We start from the raw sequence: 15,043 nt of genomic DNA on the forward strand, positions 1-15,043 counted from the left end.
AAGGAGACATACAAATAGCTAACAGACACATGAAAAAATGTTCATCATCATTAGCCATCAGGGAAATTCAAATCAAAACCACACTGAGATACCACCTTACACCAGTTAGAATGGTAAAAATGGACAGGGGAAGAAACAAATGTTGGAGAGGTTGTGGAGAAAGGGGAACCCTCTTACACTGTTGGTGGGAATGCAAGTTGGTACAGCCACTCTGGAAAACAGTGTGGAGGTGCCTCAAAAAATTAAAAATAGAGCTACCCTATGACCCAGCAATTGCACTACTGGGTATTTACCCCAAAGACACAGATGTAGTGAAAAGAAGAGCCATATGCACCCCAATGTTCATAGCAGCAATGTCCACAATAGCCAAACTGTGGAAAGAGCCGAGAGGCCCTTCAACAGATGAATGGATAAAGAAGATGTGGTCCACATATACAATGGAATATTACTCAGCCATCAGAAAGGATAAATACCCAACTTTTACATCAACATGGATGGAACTGGAGGAGATTATGCTAAGTGAAATAAGTCAAGCAGAGAAAGTCCATTATCATATGGTTTCACTTATTTGTGGAACATAAGGAATAACATGGAGGACATTAGGAGAAGGAAGGGAAAAATGAAGGGAGGGAAATCAGGAGAGATGAACCATGAGAGACGATGGACTCTGAGAAAAAAACTGAGGGTTCTAGAGGGGAGGGTGGTGGGGGGATGGGTTAGCCCGGTGATGGGTATTAAAGAGGGCATGTATTGCATGGAGCACTGGGTGTTATATGAAAACAATGAATCATGGAACACTACACCAAAAACTAATGATGTATTGTATGGTGACTAACATAATAAAATAAAATTTAAAAAATAAAAAAGTAAAAAAAAAAAATACCTCAGAAAGATAAAAACACCTCAAATTATATTCTACTACAAAATAAGCTTAGTGCTTGAAGTTATCTAAGTTAAATCATGTTTCCTGAAATCGAAATAAACTCAAATTTCTTTTGATATACATTATCCTGAAATATAGGGGATGTATATTTGGGAGGGGGATATATATTCCCAACAAGTATTGGAAACAATGCCACTTAAGTTGTGTGTGACCGTATTAAAGACAATAAACCAAAAGCAGCCTACAAAGATGCAGTCTCTGCACATGTACACATCTGATATGCTGAAGTATCATCTTGTCTCATGTAAAACAACCATAAAAGGGTATGAGAGTTGTAATGACTGGCAAGAGCATTAGTGTTAATGAGTAATATTCAAAATTCAATACATCAAAGGCATATGGCTCCTGTTTGCAAACCTGCTGAATACCACTACTTTTGACCCTGAATTCCCAACCTGGGACAAACTGACCACACAGCACAGATCACAAGAGGACAGGCTCTGGAGCTGAGACTGTATCCTGTCTACTTCCTAGCTTCCTAGTGTGTCTTGAGCAAATAACAATCTCTCTGTTCCTCAACTTCCTCACAAAATCTGTAAAATGAGATAAGATGTAGATAAGATCTATTCTAAGTTTTAGAAGAATGTATGTTAAACATTCGACAGTGTATGGCATAAAAAGTGCTCAAAAAAGACTTGATAAGACTGCATGTAGTATTAAAATGATGACACACTGGCCTAATAAGCATGTCACTGGTGATCTTTGCTAACAGCAGCCTTGTACTCCCATGGTATATATCCTCTGGTATCTATTTCAAAATCTGTACTTCTGTGTCTTTCTGTGAAATGACTTTGATGCCCAAAATGAAACAGAAAGTACAACTTTGTTACACACCTACTGAATTCTCTGTATTTTTTTATAGTTCTAATGCAAAAATGACCAACAGATAAGATAAATATTGGCAGAGAAAGACACCAAGTCCTTGATAATAGGCCACAAGAGGGTAATTTTCATGTTATCCAAAGAACCACACCAATCATTAAATGTAGAACAACACAATCTCTCAAATGATAAAGAAAAGGATGAATACCCTAGAGAGAAACTTGTTGCTATCTCATTTATTCAAGAGACATATGACCTCTGAAATGAATCAAACAGGAAATGGGTAAATTATGGTATACAAATTATATTTAATATTATCAGTTAATATTCATTTTTTTAAAAATACACTACACAAAAATAAGTCAAACTTATTTTGAACAAAATGGAATTAAATACTAAATAATTAAAGCAGATTTCTACAGGTTTCTATAGTTTTAATTAGTTTCTTAGTCTTTCAGACGTCTTACATATGAACTTTAATATTTTAGGTTATAGTAAGACCTTACACTGTTGTATGGTTCTTTGTTTAATGGAAATTAATGTGTTTGGAAAAACTCACTTTAAGAAAAGCATATGCATGCAAAGAGATAAAAGGAAATAGTAAATATCCCTTATATTTTTCAGTATTGATCAATAAAATGGGATGATGATATAGTTTCAGTGCCACACATATTATCAGCCACACACAGACAGCAAAATCGTCTTGCTTACCATGCCAAACTGCTGCATGTCCATCCCAGAGAGTTGCCACTGTCTTCCTTGCGCCATCCCATAAATTATGAGAGTAGGCTTCTTTTAATACATTCTTCCTCTTATAAATGTGTAAGAAAATAATAGTAAGATAGAGAAGAAAGATAGTGAAGTAAGGAAGTATTAAAAGTATTAGTGGTGTAAAAACCCACAAGAGATAGTTTGCAAAATTCAAATAGTCCTCCAACTGCTCCACACCAAACCATTCTTCAAGTATGTGAATCAGACAAGTCATATAGGGCATAGAATCCTGTCCTGTACCACAGGTTTGATTTTTGTCTATCATTTTTCTTTAGGTGAAAATGACAAATTCAGTCTCTTTCTTCATTGTCATGGTAGGTCTTTAATTTGGCCACTAGAAGGGAAAAATAATCCAGTGTTACTCTCTTCACAGCTGAAAAGTTAAATGTTTTAGTCTACATAAATACTACATAGAATCATTTCTTAATACCAAAAATGAGTAGATTGTTAATGGTTAACTTTGTTGCAGACTTCAGTGTGAAAATTATAAGGTTTCATTTGCATGCTCATGAAGCATGTCAGGGTTAGCTTTTGAAATAACTCACAAGCTATAATTGAGAGAGAAAAATAAACCTGATGAAGAATGAAATTTCAGATTGATCTTAATAATGTGACTTACATCTTAAGTGGATCATACTGAATGTTTCTATCTTAAACTAGGTTATGTTGAGATAACTTTCTTCACAAAGGAAAGCATCAATATGTGATTCAATAAAAGTAATCCAATTCTTTAGGAAATGATGACCTACATTTTTGGCTACTGTCTTTTACAAGCAAGTTCACAAAAAATTCTCTGTTCTTTTAACATTATGCAATAAGAAAAATTTATCCCTGCCATTTTTATCTTATAGTCACTAAAATTTCTCTTAAATGTTCAATGACTAAAACTATAGCCATATAATTATTTCACGTCACTTATCTGTAAACCAGTCACTTATCTTACCAGAAATTAGGTAAATATCTTGTCCCAAGCTTCAGTGTATGTGTTCTGGAAAACAGAGGATACAAATGGGAAGAAAAATATTAATACCTAGAGTTAAAGTTTCCATAAAATAAATAGCAAGAGACATTCACAAATGTGTGACAAATATTATAGCCCCACACCAGTGTATCACAATTAAAAATTATACTCATGTTACCAATGCTTTAAGGAGGATAGCTCTATACACTGTTTATTTCCATTACATAAAAACCCACCTGAGACTTTTTTAAAAATCAGAGCTATAAAAACCTTTGCTTATTTGGAGAAAAAGTATGAAGGTAAAATGTGTAACTGACCATGTCTCTTCTTAGTAACTTTGCCAGATAATAAGCTGATGTCAAATATGGATATTCAATGATATAATGACATTAGGTCTTAACGATCATGTTATCCTGTACAAGATTTCCTTCTTTCATTCCTATCTTCCCTGGTTCTGATTCTATTCTTAGAGCTATTTTGTCATTACTCCAGGCTACATAATCTTTATGAAAATCATCTCAAACCCTTTATAGCTGAGATAGGAAATGAGTAAATAAAGAAAGGGATGGAGGGGGAGGGAGAAACAGATATACAAGAGCAGTTATGTGTTGTCTTTATGCCAAGGTTGTCTTGCTGACTGACTTATTAACAGGGCATACACTTTGACTTAGTCCTCCAGGGATGGAATATTTAGTCTAATTTAATTTCCTTGTAACCAACAGCATTTACTTGTGAGAAATGTAGGCCTGCTATGGTAACAGAAGGTAAACACAACACACGTTAAGCCCACAATCTGGGCTTTATTTTTTTTTCTGAAGTATAGTTGACACACAATTTTTGTTTCAGGTATATAACATAGTGATTTGACAACTCTATATGTAATGCTGTGCTCACCACAATTGTAGCTACCATCTGTCACCATACAATGATGTGGGCTTTAATTACATCATATTCTCATCAATCCATCTAAAGACTTGAACCCTTATAATGTATCATGGTTTGAAAATTTAGAAGGCAACATAAACATAGTGAAACTTACTACTTTTAAAATGAGAGCTGCCCCCACTGGGAGGGCTGGAATCACAAAAATGTAAAGTAAGTGATGTGGAGAAATTAGAACCTCCATACATTGCTTGTGGGAATGTAAAATGTGCCACACTGTGGAAATCCGTTTGGTGGTTCCTCAAATAGCTAAACATAGAATTACCTTATGACCCAGCAATTCTACTCCTAGATATGTATCCCAGAAAACTGAAAACATGCATTCACACAGAAATTCATATATGAATGTTGATAGCAAAACTACTCCTAAGAGCCAAAAAGTGAAAACAACACAAATGTCCATCAACTGATGAATGGATCAATAAAATGTGCTCCACGCCTACAACAGAATATTATTCAGCCATAAAAAGGAAAGAGGTAATGGTTCATGCTACAATAGGCATGAACCTTGAAAACATACTAGATTAAAAAAGCCAAACACTAAAGGCCATGTTCTGTATGATTCCATTTATATGAAATACCCAGAATAGGATAATCAATAAAGACAGAAAGGTAAGTGGCTGCCAGGGGCTGGGGGGAGGGGGGCAAAGAGAAGTAACCGCTAATGGAAACAGAGGTGTCTTTTGGGAATAATGAAAAGGTTCCAGAATTAGATAGTAATGATGGTTGTGCAACCTTGGGAATACCCTAAAAACCATGAAGTTGTACATTTTAAAATGGTCAATGTTATGGTGAATTACACCTCAACAGAAAAAGAGATTTTAAATATTGCTAATAAATTAAAATTTATGACAGTCTCTCAAATATGTTAAAAGGAGCTGTTCCTAGGCCTAAAAACCAATCATTTTGATGATCTGACCTCTACTGCTTAATACAATTGCCCTAATAATCTAGTCTCATTTCTGATTTTAACAGGACCATAATATGTTATGATTTTAAAACCTTCTTTAGTACTTCCCCCCACTCAAATTGGTAATAGAACCATACTTCTTATCCTCAATTACACTCTGACTTATCAAACAAACACAGTACAAATACCAATCAGCAATGAGGGGCATCTTCAAAAGTAGTCCCTGAACAATGGCCCAGTGCTGCATGCAAGGCCTCCTCCAGAATGGTCATCCTCGATTTCGATTTAAACCCTTCCACAACAGAAAACTGAAAAGGTGTCCGATTCCATCTTCAAAACCATCCACCGAACTACTAAAAAGATCTTCCACATACTTATCTCACTGTAACTTTTCCCTACTGCACCTAGTTCTATACTATAGAACCTTTTCCATTAAACAAACTCTTAAGTTTTAACAAAGCTATGATGAGCTGCGAAATCCCATTTTCTGGTCAGAATCCTTACTTCTTTCAACCACTCCTCAGACCCTAGTTTCATAACCTTCCAGGACTCAGGTCACTCCCCATGACTGACTCTAGTGGTCTGATATTGAAAGGAGCATGTACAGTAACCCACCTGTACCTCAACTTGCGAAGATCTGTAAAATTGGGATATAATAGTACATATACTACATTAGATGATGACAGGTGCTATGGAGAAAAATACACAGCAGGGTAAGAGGAAAATGGAGGTCTCTAGCTGACTAGAAGGTAGGAGGGGGGTTGCTATGTTATATATAGTAGCCTGGGAAGGACTCTCTGAAAGGTACATTTGAGCAGAGAACTGAGGAAGTGAGGAAGCAAACTATGTGGGTATTTGGAAGAGAAGATCTCCGGCTAAAATAAAAGTAAATACAAACGATGTGTACTTGGTGTGGTCTGAGGAGCAGCAAGGAAGCAGGCTGAGGAAGAATGATAGAGAGAGCAGTCAGAAATGGGCAGAGGGGTAGCACTGTAGAACTTTGTAGGCTTGCTTTAATCTTAAGTAAGATGAAGAAGGCACCAGAAGACTGAGACTGCCTAACTTGGGTTTTAAATGATGGCTATGTTGAGAAATGCACAGGAAACAAATAGGAAGTTCAGGCAATAATTGAAATAAGTGATGAAAGTGGCTTGGACAACGGTGACAGAGTGAAGGTCTGTAAGAGATGATCAATTTCTAGATATACTGTGAAGATAAGGCAACAGGAATTGCTGATGAATGGATATAGAACGTAAGTGAGAGAGAGAAGTCTGGGATGACTACCCGGTTTTTTGGCAAGGTGGGTTTGTATTCCAGGAGACTCTTGCCACTTACTGTGTGACCTAGGCAAGTTACTTATCAAGTTGGCCTCAGTCTCTCCATCTGTAAAGTGGGGATATTAACAGTACCTGTCTAATAAGACTGTTGTGAAGAATATATGTTTAAAAAAAAAAAAAAAAGCTTAGAGGAGTACCTTCCACTATATAAGCACTAGGTGAGTATTGCTGGCATCGTCATCATTATTAGCTTGCTTGTGAAAAGATGGAGTTACAGGAAGAACAGGTTTGAGAGTGGGATAGAGATCAGGAATTCAGTTTTGAATGTATTAACATTCTAATAGACATCCAAGTGAAGACCTTAAATAGGCAGCTGGTCATAGAGGTTAGCAGGAAGATCAGGTTTAGAGAAATATATCTGGGAATTGGCAACATATAGATTGAATGAAAACCATGAAAGTAAAAAAGATCCTTCTAAGGAGGAACTATAGAATAAAAAGAGTCCCCAGGACTGAGCCTTGGGGCACTCAACACTTTAAAAGTTGGGAGAACAATGAGGAACCAGCATTCCCCTTCCAGGAGTGGCACCCTGAATGTCAAAAGTAACAAAGTGTTCAAGAAGAAAGGAGTATTCAGCGGTTTCAAATGATGTGGAGAGGTCTAAGAAATGATCATGGATCACTGGGTTTTACAACACAGACATTGACAAACCCTGGTAATTAAGAACTATTTTGATACAGTGGGGATAAAAGTCAGGTAGAGTAAATTCATGAAAAAGTAAGAGAAAATGAATTGGAAACAGCAAATATGGACAGCTCTTCAGAGGAAGGCTGATGCAAAAAGGAACAGAGAAATAGGTGATTATCTAGGGAGGACTGTGGGCCAAGTTTGTTATTGTTTTAAGATGAAAGAAAACATAGCAGTCTTTAATACCAATGGTAATGCATCAGTGGGAGAGTAAGAAATAGATGATGCAGGAGAGGAATAATTGTTGGGACCAGTCCTTAACTAGGCCACAGGGGATAGAATACAGTGTACTGGGCATGGCTCAGACAAGACTTAAATCATTGGGTTATTAATTCATTTACTCAACATGTTTACTAAGCAAATAATTTGTGCTTGACACTATTCTAAACACTGGGGGACATACTGGTAAACAAAATCATATGAGAAAACATATGTAAAGCACTTACAATAATATGACTGGCACATAGTAAGCACCTAACAAATACCACCTAAAGATAGACCTTAACTGTGTTCATTCAAATCTTTGACAAAAGATGTGGACCAAGACAGTGCCCTAAAACTTGCCACTCAAGAACTATCGGAAGAGTCTGAATAACAAGCTTTTGAGTTAATAAAATACTTTCAATAATATGAGAGCATGGCTTTAGAATTCAATGAATGCAACCTCTTAATTTTGCAGAAACCAGCCAAAAAGAGACAGCCAAGTTGACTTGCCCAAAGTTACTAAATCAGTGAAGAACCAAGGGCCAAAATTAAAACTCGATTCTCCTACTTCCTACCCTGGTTTTCATTACACTTTCTTTAACATCTCCCTCCCTCTCTCTTACAGGAAGGATGAAAATGTTAAGATTCCAATCTCTGTCTTCCCTCTACTTCTGCCTAGCCCTTCTCCCCCTCCAATTTAACATTGATTATATTTGACTCCATACCAATTTCTTTTAATCCAATTAAAAACTATAATCGTTAAAAGATGTTTTGGGGGAGATACAATATTTTAATTACCAAAATTCCAGGTCATTTCCTAACAACGACAACAACAAATCTACAATTAAACATAGTCCTGTGCATCACATATAAAGAAAATATCACCATGTTGATATTGATGGTGAGGAACATTCACTGTAATTGACTTTATACATTTTTAAAATAAAAGTATTTCAAAAACTAATAAACCAGAACAGAGGATCTTTTGTTTTCTAGAAACCCTTAAGGAAATAAATCTATTTTTAAACACCTATTATCAGGACTTTTAGCACCATAGATGGCAGCAGATCCATTTTTTACTTTTAGTATATAAGGCACATTGAAGATACATTGAAAATGCCAATTAAATTAAGTACTCACTGAAATAAAATTAATTTTCCCTTTTCCTTTCTGCATTTTTGATAATTGTTTAAGAGGGGTTTAGGACTCCGTTCTAGTGAATGAGCATTCCACTTCAAACTAAAAGTAGTTTATCTAATATAAATTAATCTATTTGGCAAACCTAATCATTTTCTCTTTAAAACAATACCTTTTAGATTCAAGCTTCAAACTCTAGGCTCTATTATGAACTACCTTTCAAGGTTTTGTGTTTTCTTTTTTTTTAAACCCCAGAATGTCCTTCGACTTCTAGCTAAAATCTTCCACTCTGATAACTACTATTCTACCTTTTTTTCTTAACCTATCCTCATCCCCCAAATGTGGCACATCTATACCGGTCTATCTGTAACCGTGCAGCACTCTTACCTCCTTGAGTCACTAAAATGAGCGAATCTCCGACATCAAAGTAAGACAGAAGTAAGGTTGTGGAAATAAACATTTCATTTGAAAATTAATCTTCTATTTCCATCCAATAGTAAATGCGACCAAAATATTAGGGACTGTCTTAAATATCCGGATTTCACCCTCAGTTGTTACACATTCTAAAGCAATAACAATGCCATTTTGGCATTAATAGCACAACCAAGTCCTGAAATGCTCCAACCACCTTCAAGTTGGAACTTGCTTCTTTGAGGAAGCTGCCTGGACAGTCTCAACGACTACCACACACCAAATACGAACTGCCTTTTTCAATTTTAGCAGTGGTGTTCCAGTTTTCGGCATCCTGGTTAAGTGCACATGCATTTTTCTTACGCATCAGCAGCTTGAGGACAGAGACCTGTTCTACAGGCTGCAAACCCCAGAGACCAAGGCAGCGTCTGCCGCGCACAAAGCAGGTACCCACTAAAACTATTAATAGCATTTGAGAGGTCTGATATACACAGTTTCATTTAGTCGTTCCAGTAGCCCTAGGAAGCAGGGACTATTCATCATTCCTATTTTACAGATGACCACAAGGAGGCTCAGAAGGGTTAAGTCGCTTGCCCGGATCACACAGGTAGCAAAGGAGCATCAAACCCGGATTCCAAGCCCGACTTGTCGGGAAGCCTTCTTAACCACTTATTCCTGCGGCCTCCCGAGTACAGGAGGTTCGATTCGGATCCTGGAAAGAAAGGTCACTGGGTAAGCCCAGAGGCCTCTGCCGAGGTTCTGACACCTCGCCCCGCCGCCCAAGTTGAGACGAAACGAGGTTTTTGAGCGCGAAGGAGGATGCGCGGCGGAGTGAACGGGCTCGTTGTGACCCAGGCACTATCACCCCTCCCCGCCACTCCGGTGCCCGAGCTTACACCGAGTGCGGCGGGAAGCCCAGTCCGCCCGCCCCCGCCGGGGACTCCGGGGCTGCCCCACGGAGACTAGACGTGCGGCCTTGACCGCTCTGAGCCCCGCGAGACTGATGCGGAGCCGTGCGCCCGGCGGGGAGGAGCGCGAGGTGGCCAATATGAGGACCGACGCACCTCGGGCGGGAGGGGCAGAAGCGGCTCGCCCTCACCCTTGAGCAGCGGCGGGAGCTCTTCGGTGGCTCAACGACCGAGGGAGAAGAGAAATTTCAGCGGCCGTTTCCCCCCCGAGCAACCTGGGAAGAAAAAGACAAACGGCGGCTGTAGTCCGGACGGCGTTGAATGTGACACCTCCCATCGCCCCGCCCCTTCCCGTGGGCTCCCGGAGCCACTTCCGGTGGCGGCTCCTTAGCCTGCACCAGTCTCGTGCGGCCCCGGGCCCGTTCCTGACCCCTGGTGTACCCTTGGTCGCGCCGGCGAGACCTCTTTTCGGTCTCCAGGAACCGAGCAGAGGCCGGGAAGGCCTGTCCCGTGCCGTCTCCCGCAGAGTGTCCTGCACTGAGGTGGTAAAATGTGTTGCGAGAAGTGGAGCCGCATGGCTGAAATGTTTCTCTTCATTGAAGACCTAGAAGAGGATTATAAGATCCTTTGCCTCTGCTCCAGGGCATTTGTGGAGTAAGTAAAAACGTGTTCCTCTTCATCTCTACCACGGTTATTTCCCAGAAATGTAGGCTTTGCAAACTACTTGGAATTGGGATCCACGGCCGGAGTGTATAAGACCGTTGGGCAGGATGATGTTTCAGAGAAAAAAGTCCTCGAGCTTCACGGAGAGGTCGCCGATTGCCATTAAGTGAAAAAGTAAAATCTACTTTGTAGGCTGCCGTGAAAAAATGTGGTAGCTGATTCATTTCGTTTTAATGAGGGGACGTTTAAAAATCGGGGAAGCGAAATGTAAAATGAAATCTCCTTAGTGGCTGTGACATCACAAGTTGAAGGCTATCAGATAAGTAACTTTCGTGGGTTAACATTTTTTAAAACCTAAAGCAAATGCGCTTAAATAGAACTAATTACCTGAGATAAAAGACTTAACTCTAAATACATCAGTTTTTGAGCTGTATTTTTGGAAAATATGTGTTTGCGGTAAACATTGCCCTGCACGGAAAATAGCCAGTGGGCAGGAAAAAACTGACTAAAGAATTGGACTCCAGGTATGGCTTTCTTTATATTAGGTGTGTGAGTTTAGCCCCTTGAATCTTTTTTTCATTCCTAAAACAGGTATATCTACCCCAGTTATCTCACAGGCTGGTTGTTAGATTCAACTTGTGGAGGCAAATTTCATGCGCTAGACTTTTAATATAGTTTATTGTGGTAGAGTTTAAGTTTGAAGCAGTTCTTACTGTTTGTCATTGTGTTTCTGTGGGGTAATCGGAAAATTAATCCGAAAGGAAATGAAACACTTTTTAAAAAGTATTGTCGTCTTTGTATACATTCATGCACATATTCATTCGGCAGATGCTTTTTGTGCTTCCTTGTATTAGCTACACTGGTAGGCACTGGGGTACAAGACACAGCCGGTCGGAGCCCTGGGTGTTACACACAAACAATGAATCATGGAACAGGACATCAAAAACTAATGATGTATGGTGATTAACATAACAATAAAAATGGTAGAAAAAAAAAGACACAGCCTGTCCCTACACCCTTTGAGTGTACTTTCTAGCAAAGGAGATCACTTAGCTAATTACATAGTTACTTAGCTAATTACAGTTGTAAGTACTATAAGAGAGAAGCAGTACAGCTGTATATGATACAGAAACCTAACCTTTCTCCAAAGAGATCAAAGAGATTTCTTGGAGGAAGTAACATTTGAAAAGAGGTCTAAAGAGTGGTGATAAACAGGGGTGTATTTGAGTGGTAGGGAGTGATAATCAGAACTCTGTGTAAAAAGCAAAAGAAAGCCAAGACTACATTCTTAGTTCTTCGCCTGAAGCTGGGTTGAGTCATGGGGCTGTCTTCATGAAGCCTCCTTTCCAAAAAGAAGAGAAAGAGAATGTAAGTTATAAAATGTAAAAGGTTGAGAAAAATTGTCATGCCAGACCCCTACAAAACAATATGCTACTGGGTTCCAATTAAAGCAACTTTATTTAAAACACACTTTAATTGCCATATAAATCACCAATTACTTTGAATTTAGTCTTTTTTGAACCAAAACATTCATCTTTTAAATTTCAGATAATTTCATGCATATTTTTAAAACTTAGAAGCTCTATTTACTTTTCGAAACTACCTTCTGAGTTCAAAATAGGTAAAGAGAAAAGAATGGCTTTTTCCTTTAGATCATTTAATGCTCAAATTATAACACTTTAGAACAAAAAGAACGTGATCTTGGCATTATTTCCAGTAGCTGTTTGAAAAGTCTTTGAGACTTGGAGACATGCTGGAAGTTCAGAAGCTTATTAGTATAACCCTACTTTCCAGGTAGGGAAAAGGTCTGTTTCACGGTCTTGTTTGTTTGCTTCAGTCTTAAAACAACAGATTGATTGATAGCAAAATTCTAGAATAAATTATTAAACTGAGAAAGTAGTCCATGTAGCAGAAAACAGAAAATGAGCATTAGCATAGATGCCTAATACCTTCTCAGTATTGAGTTGATCTCATAGTGAGTAAGGTTATTGTACACCTCTCCTCAAAGGCAGGAAATAGAACCTAATATCATAACTAAGTTTTATTATCTGAGGACATTATATTAACATACTGTAGTCTTAAGAGCTCTAGAATAATAATTCTATTTCATCTGCACATTCAGGTTTCCGTATATTATATATATGAAGAAGACATAATTATGATATAATGGAGCTCTTAAAAATAATCTTTATAATGGCTCAGTAGGTAACATGAAAAAATATCTTGTGTTACTTAACGTATCTGAATATAAAATACCTACACTATGACTACAGTTATGTAAAATTTTGTGTTGTTATGTACAAAGCCTAGAATAGAACATAGGAAAATGCTGAAATGATGGAGTAGTAGATTTTTGTTATAAAGTCTGTGCTATAAGTAACAGACTTTACTTAATTTTTTTTAGTAAATCATTTTAAAATAATTTCAAACTTGCAAAAATAAGTCAGTAGAGGAGTAAAGAATGGGTTCAAACTTAAAAACAAACAAAAAACCAAAAATAGGTCAAAGAACTCTCATATTCCCCTCTCCCAGATTCACCTAGTGTTAACAGTTAACTGCATTTGTTCCGTCTCTCCCTCCGCATACACACAGACACACGCGTGTGCCCCCCTCCTCCCCCAGACTCAATCTTTAGTCTTTTTCTGGACCCAGCTGCACATATGATTCCCCATCACTCCTAAATACTCCATCGTGTATTTTCCTAAAACAAGTGTTTTCTCTTCCATAACCACTGTGGTGGGTGCACATTTCCCCAGCTTTCCCAGTAGTGTCTCTTTTCTTTCTGATCCAGAGTTCCACATAGTTCCTCTTATGTTTACTTATGACTTGTCAGTCTCCTCCTTTGGAAAAATTCCTCACCCTTTCCCTCCCTATCATGGCCTCAGCATTTAAAAAAATGCCGACCTTACCTTCTGTGCTGATCTTCCTTAACCTGGGTCTGTCTGACATTTCAACGCGAACAGAGCTGGGCCATGCCTTCTTGGCAGAAATGCCACAGAAATTATCCTGTGCTTGGCTCTGCATCATTTCAGTCACTTGCTGTGGACCCATTTCACCCCTGGTGACATTGACCTCCGTTACCTAATCATGTTGCAGTCTCATAGCTATCTCTACTGTAAAGTCACAGCGGTTCCCTTTGTATGTATTAGTATTTGGGGGGAAGGTACTCCAGTGTTACTAGTACCCTGTTCCTGCCTGAATCAGCTGCCTCTGAAGGTTGCCAAAGAGCAATTCTCTGTCTCTGTCATTCTACTTTTATTAGTTGACATTCTGTATGGAGCACTTTCCCTTCTCTCCCCATGTATTTGTTTACTTCTTTATTTACACTAACATGGACTCTGGATTATTCATTTATTAATAAGTTCTATTATTCTCATTTATTTTGATGTTCCTATTATCTCAGTTTAGGTGGTATGGGCCCCTTGAGGTGGCTTGATTATCATTTTAATGTGTCCCTGGCATTCTTTGACCTCCTCCTAACCTGGCACAGAAGGTGACCCAGTCTTACCTTTTACAGTTCATGCTTTAACCTGGAGCTGCGATTTCTCCAAGGTACCTTGGCTCCTTTTAGCGGAGTATAGTGTTCAGAAACCAAGACTTGGATGCTCATTGTGTTCATTGCTCCTGGGTTTCCATTGCCTCTACACTCTCTCAGCAGACACAGTCAGCATGTATCCGAATTTTACATACATACATGAATACATGTATGTGGGTGGAAAATCTTAGCTATCATTATCTTCAGTGTATTTACTTATTTGCTCAATGTAACAAATCTTACAACCATATTAGTCTTTTCCTCCACCTGACATCTAGGGCCCCATATCCGTGGGTACTGGTGGGCATACCATTGATGTCCTCTGTACAGCTGCTGATCTCCCCCACCACCTAACCACTTCTCCATTGTCCAATGTTCTTGGGGGCCTGTGGGCATGCGGCCAAAGCACATTTGCACTTCATCCGCTGGCTTGTTTGCTGTCCTGCTATGAGTCATCACCTACTTTATGTTTTATAAAGTACCAAAAATAAACAGAAGGATAGTGAAATATATCAAGTATATAAGAATTTTATTTTGTTGAATTTATTGTGGCCCCATTAGAAAAATAGTGTTAGCTAATACTTAAAGATAGCCTTATTATGGCACTTCTGATGGAGTTTATTACAGCTGAATTTAATGGTAGAAAGATAGTAGCAAAATTTTATTTTTTTAAGTGTTCTGTTAAGTTTATTTGGGTTAGGTAATTTCCAATCTTAGCAGATAGAGAAAAAATTTAGAAGTAGCTATGTAAAGAAAAGTTTAATCATTCACTGTTTTTTAAAAATTGTTGAGACTGGGATGGCTGTCTGGCT

The 15,043-nt window shown here is 38.4% G+C and overlaps 2 protein-coding genes across 4 annotated transcripts in view; one reads left to right on the forward strand and one right to left on the reverse strand.

Annotated features, from left to right (window-relative positions):
- The window catches only part of TMEM68 (transmembrane protein 68), a 47,942-nt gene extending 37,604 nt beyond the window's left edge, over positions 1-10,338 (reverse strand). Inside the window, exons 1-3 of one of the 2 annotated variants that reach the window (XM_027598473.1) lie at positions 10,190-10,338; positions 3,480-3,524; positions 2,477-2,870 (exon numbers count right to left, since the gene is read on the reverse strand). In XM_027598473.1, coding sequence (XP_027454274.1) covers positions 2,477-2,801 — 325 coding nt within the window. In that variant the 5' untranslated portion in view covers positions 2,802-2,870; positions 3,480-3,524; positions 10,190-10,338. The remainder of the gene's footprint in view (positions 1-2,476; positions 2,871-3,479; positions 3,525-10,189) is intronic. The other variant, XM_027598482.1, reaches the window with a different exon arrangement.
- A 63-nt stretch (positions 10,339-10,401) lies between these two features.
- The window catches only part of TGS1 (trimethylguanosine synthase 1), a 44,018-nt gene continuing 39,376 nt past the window's right edge, over positions 10,402-15,043 (forward strand). For both annotated transcript variants that reach the window (XM_027598458.2, XM_035727011.1), the window contains exon 1: positions 10,402-10,687. In XM_027598458.2, the coding sequence (XP_027454259.2) occupies positions 10,584-10,687 (104 nt within the window). In that variant the 5' untranslated portion in view covers positions 10,402-10,583. The remainder of the gene's footprint in view (positions 10,688-15,043) is intronic.

The sequence above is a fragment of the Zalophus californianus genome, chromosome 4 (genome assembly GCF_009762305.2).
Source record: "Zalophus californianus isolate mZalCal1 chromosome 4, mZalCal1.pri.v2, whole genome shotgun sequence".
Lineage (NCBI taxonomy): Eukaryota > Metazoa > Chordata > Mammalia > Carnivora > Otariidae > Zalophus > Zalophus californianus.